Source organism: Zingiber officinale, chromosome 3B (assembly GCF_018446385.1).
Source record: "Zingiber officinale cultivar Zhangliang chromosome 3B, Zo_v1.1, whole genome shotgun sequence".
In the NCBI taxonomy this organism is placed as follows: Eukaryota; Viridiplantae; Streptophyta; class Magnoliopsida; order Zingiberales; family Zingiberaceae; genus Zingiber; species Zingiber officinale.
Genome location: NC_055991.1, coordinates 1,300,549 through 1,305,044, shown reverse-complemented (window position 1 = coordinate 1,305,044; position 4,496 = coordinate 1,300,549). Strand labels below are relative to the sequence as shown.

The 4,496-nt window shown below is 41.0% G+C and overlaps 1 protein-coding gene across 1 annotated transcript; it reads left to right on the top strand.

Moving 5' to 3' along the window:
- Positions 1–1,176: 1,176 nt before the first annotated feature.
- LOC122055410 (L-type lectin-domain containing receptor kinase IX.1-like) lies at positions 1,177–3,480 on the top strand. The gene has a single exon (XM_042616840.1). It carries the CDS (start codon positions 1,190–1,192, stop codon positions 3,221–3,223), a length of 2,034 nt encoding a protein of 677 aa, XP_042472774.1. The 5' UTR covers positions 1,177–1,189; the 3' UTR covers positions 3,224–3,480.
- Positions 3,481–4,496: the final 1,016 nt, after the last annotated feature.

The window sequence follows — 4,496 nt, the reverse complement described above, 5'->3', positions numbered from 1 at the left end:
TTAATCTCTTTTTGCGGCAAAGTTTGGGCCTTGTGGCGAGAGATCTACTACCTATTGGCACAAATTGGGGCCCAACATGTCTTCCCTATAGAAAATTCAAAATCGATTGAAAATATGAGAAAATAAAATTAAAAATTATATCAATTATTTTTTTTTTGCATGGGCATAAACATCAAAATAGATATTAAATATGCTAATATGAGATTTTTTTAAAAAATATTTTTCTAATTTTAGATAATTTTTTTAATTTTTAAGTATTATTAAGCGTTTTCAATATAATAAATGTCCCAAACTCGAAGGCGATTTTTTAATTGAATAACACGGTCACAGGAAACTCAAGGGATTTATCATTTTCAAAACATTAATTCATTCATATTTTCCACAGTAGCGTCAACTGGTTCAGATGTACGATAGCTCGAAGAAATATATAGTCAAATGGTCATAGGACGTCCACTGGCACAACTTGGCAACAAATTGGGGCCCAACATTTCTTCACCGTAAAGAATACGTCAGTCTATCTCTCCTCTATCGAGAAATCTTTTAACAATTTATTTATAAGTCCCACGTTTTTTAAATCTCCATATCATATATCTCTTTTCTAATTAGTATTATATTTAAATTAAAAAATTTATATTTAAATTAAAAAAAGTGAAGAAGTCCTTGTTTGTTTTTTAATAAATATTTAAATAATATTTTAATATAAAATAAATAAAAGGTTAAGAATTGGCTCCATAATGAGAGGGGGGTTTTTCAGTCAATTCACAATGGGAGCTCGATGCTCTAAGTAAAATAAGGAAAAATTAAATTAAAAATTATATCAATTATTATTTTTCAATATAACTTTGGGCATCAAACATCAAAATAAATATTACATATGCTCATCTGAATTTTTTTAAAAACATTTTTCTAATTTTATACAATTTTTTTAATTTCTTTATAGGTATTATTAAATATTTTTAATTGAATATTCTTGGAGCAATTAAGTTGTTGACGTGATCAGATTTAAGTCAAGGGATTTATCATTTTCAAAATAGTGACTCATTCTTATTCTTCTCCGTGACAATGCCTAGTCCATATCGAGTCGCGCAGGTAATAACATAGTTAGTTGACTGACGTAGTTGACGGAAAACATTCCTGTTATTATCCAAGGCATCACTTGGCACAGATTTACTTAAACTGCACCTTCGTTATGTTGTCATTCATCATTTTTCCTCCTCTGCAAATCCTTGGGTCTGCAAAGATGCTTCGGTCTGCAAGGATTTTGATCTCCAGTGCTACATTCGTGATATGTTTCTTAGCTGGCGTCCCTTCCTCAATCTCTCTCTCCTTCAACTTCTCTACCTTCCCAAACGATGTCTTTGTGTCCGATATCCTTCTCCAAGGCGATGCGTTTAACCGCGATGGTGGCATCGAGCTCACCAAGGACACCATAAGCGGAACGGTCACCAGGAGTACGGGCAGAGCGAGCTACAAGAAGGAGCTCTTCCTCCTATGGGACGCGCAAACCAAACAGCTATCAGATTTCACCACCCGTTTTGTCTTCGACATCAGGTCTCAGGTTTATGCCGGCGATGGCCTCGCTTTCTTCTTGTCGGCGCCGATCTTCACTGTTCCCAACAATTCCTTTGGCGGAAGCCTGGGCCTCTTTTCTTGGCCGCCTCATCCTACCAAGTCGCCGGAGAACACAACGGTGGCGGTCGAGTTCGACACGTTTCCAAATCCTGCTTACAATGATCCGGATGGAAACCACGTCGGAATCGACATCAACTCGGTGAACTCGACGGTGACGGCAAGTTGGAGCAATTTTACCGAAAAGACGACCTCGTGGGTCACTTACAATTCCACCACTTATACTTTAAGTGTTTTCTTATCTAGCGGAGATAACCAGCTGGAGCTCAGCGATGCAGTTCTGATCCTCAACTACACCATCGATTTGAGCACTAGGCTGCCGGAAAAAGTAGAAATTGGCTTCTCGGCAGCCACCGGTGCTGGCATCGAAGCACATACTATACTCTCATGGTCGTTCCACTCGACTCTGCAGCTAGGAAAGAAGTTCGAGAGGGCGGTTATTGCCATTTCCATCGCCGGGGCAGTAGTCTTAATCCTGGTGGCTGCTTCGGGCTCGCTATGGTTCCTTAAACGAAGGCGTAGGACGAACGGAAAAGACGAAGACGCCGATTGGATCATGGATGAAGCCATGGATAGTGAGTTTGAAAGAGGGAGTGGACCGAAGAGGTTCCCTTACCTGGAACTTGCCCGCGCCACCGGGGATTTCTCCGACGAGGGCAAGCTTGGAGAAGGAGGGTTCGGGTCGGTCTACAGAGGCGTGTTGAAAGAGGCCAAACTCGAAGTCGCCATCAAAAGGGTCTCCAAGGGTTCAAAACAGGGGAGGAAGGAGTACATGTCGGAGGTCAAAATTATCAGCCGGCTGCGCCACCGCAACTTGGTGCAGCTCGTAGGCTGGTGCCATGACCGCCAGGAATTCCTCCTCGTCTACGAGTTGGTTCCCAATGGCAACCTCGATTCCTACCTCCATGGTGGCTCCACGACAACTTTGGAATGGGAAGTGCGGCTCAGGGTGACGCTGGGCTTGGCCTCGGCTCTGCTTTATCTGCACGAGGAGTGGGAGCAGTGCGTGGTGCACCGGGATGTCAAGCCGAGCAACGTCATGCTGGACTCGGCGTTCAATGCCAAGCTGGGGGACTTCGGTCTCGCGAAACTCCTCGACCACGACGGTGGGCCGCAAACGACGACGGTGTTGGCCGGCACGAGAGGGTACATGGCGCCGGAGTACGTATTCACCGGCAAGGCAAGTAAAGAATCGGACATCTATAGCTTCGGGGTCGTAGTGCTAGAGATAGCATCCGGTAGAAAGTCATTAATGGTAGAGATGAATGGCATGGCCGAACTGGTTCGATTGGTTTGGGAGCTTTACGGGAGGAAGATGATTCTTGAGGCAGCAGATGCGAGGCTACAGGGTGAATTTGATGAGAGACAAATGGAATGCTTAATGGTTGTGGGGTTATGGTGCGCTCATCCTGATCCAAAGGCGCGACCGTCCATGAAGCAAGTTATCAGTGCGCTCAACTTTGAGGCTCCGTTGCCGGAGCTTCCTCCGACGATGCCGGTGCCTACCTTTAGTCCCACGTTGCCGGGACTGTCTTCGGATGCTCAAATGAATTCTATAAATGATACTAGGTTTAGCCTTTCAGGAGGAAGATGATTCTCGAGGCAATAGATACGCTCTCCCTTAATGCTTTCAACAGTTCGGAAAACTTTGATGCTAAACAAACTCGCTACAGTCTACTTTACAAATCTTGTTGTCTACTAGATTGCTTTGTTGGAGTCGGTAGAGTACGTGGAAGAACAATTCTTGAATCCTCAGTGTGTTGTTCCTTTGGAACCTGTTCTGGTGTGTATCTTCTAGGAACGAAACGAACGAGAGAGGGGTGGGTGAATCTTGTTTTACAAATTATTCTTTTTAGTTTTAAAAAACTCGTCTGAAAACTAAATACGCAGTAGAAAAATTAAGTAAGAAAAGCACAACATAAAGTAAGTACACGAGTTGATTTTACTTAGTTCAAAATCTTCGATGACTCATGCTCCAAAGCCCACGATCTCTTGGATTGTATCGATTGGCCAATCGACAAAAATCTCTCCTGAAAAACCTTTGTATAAAGAAGTCGAATACAAAAATAAAGAAAATATGACAACCTACACTCTCTTATGCAAGTACAATATTTACCAAATGAAAATATTATTTTTACCGACACAAATTGTAGTTGAAGATTGAAACTCAATGTCGGTGTCAGTCTGATTATAGAAGTTGGACATAGTTAAGTTGTAGCACATCAATTGGGTGTAATTACCACAACATAATCGACTAGAACGCTCGTATTAATGTTATATGTTGAGATCTAGTCTAATGCTCCTTTTTATACTGGGCACCTCTAATGACCTAGGGGCGTCTCCTGTGAATATTATCTGATCTGATGTAATATCGTATATTATCATCTCGATAATTTTTCTGATCCAAAGTGCCTCTATACTACCTAGGGCATATCCAAACCATCCAGGATGCCTCTAGATTACCGAGAGCGCTTCTAGTCCTTTGGTTCAGCACAACAATCTTTTGGAGGCCATAACTTTTGATTCATGACTCAGAATTAAGCTCTGTCAGTGACCACATGTGCAGAATTCGAAAATCTACGTATATCTCTACAATAAAGAGTTAGAAAAATATATGTATGACTAGTTTATATATTTATTAATTAGATTCTATCTAACAGGACTAAGATCTATTCTTTGTCTCAACTTAAAGTTATGAGTCTTTTTTTTATTAGGATTTCTTTCCTTTCTTTATGAGTTAGGAATTGAGATCTATATATTAAGATTTATTTTCGTCTTTGGATATTATGATCTAGAGTCTATATAAACATATATTTAGCTGGTGTGGAATTAATCCTCTATTACTGAATAATTTTTCTTTTCTTTTA

What these genes read in the sequence shown, in the direction of transcription:
- LOC122055410 (XM_042616840.1), top strand. Translation starts at nt 1,190, where the DNA reads ATGTTGTCATTCATCATTTTTCCTCCTCTGCAAATCCTTGGGTCTGCA.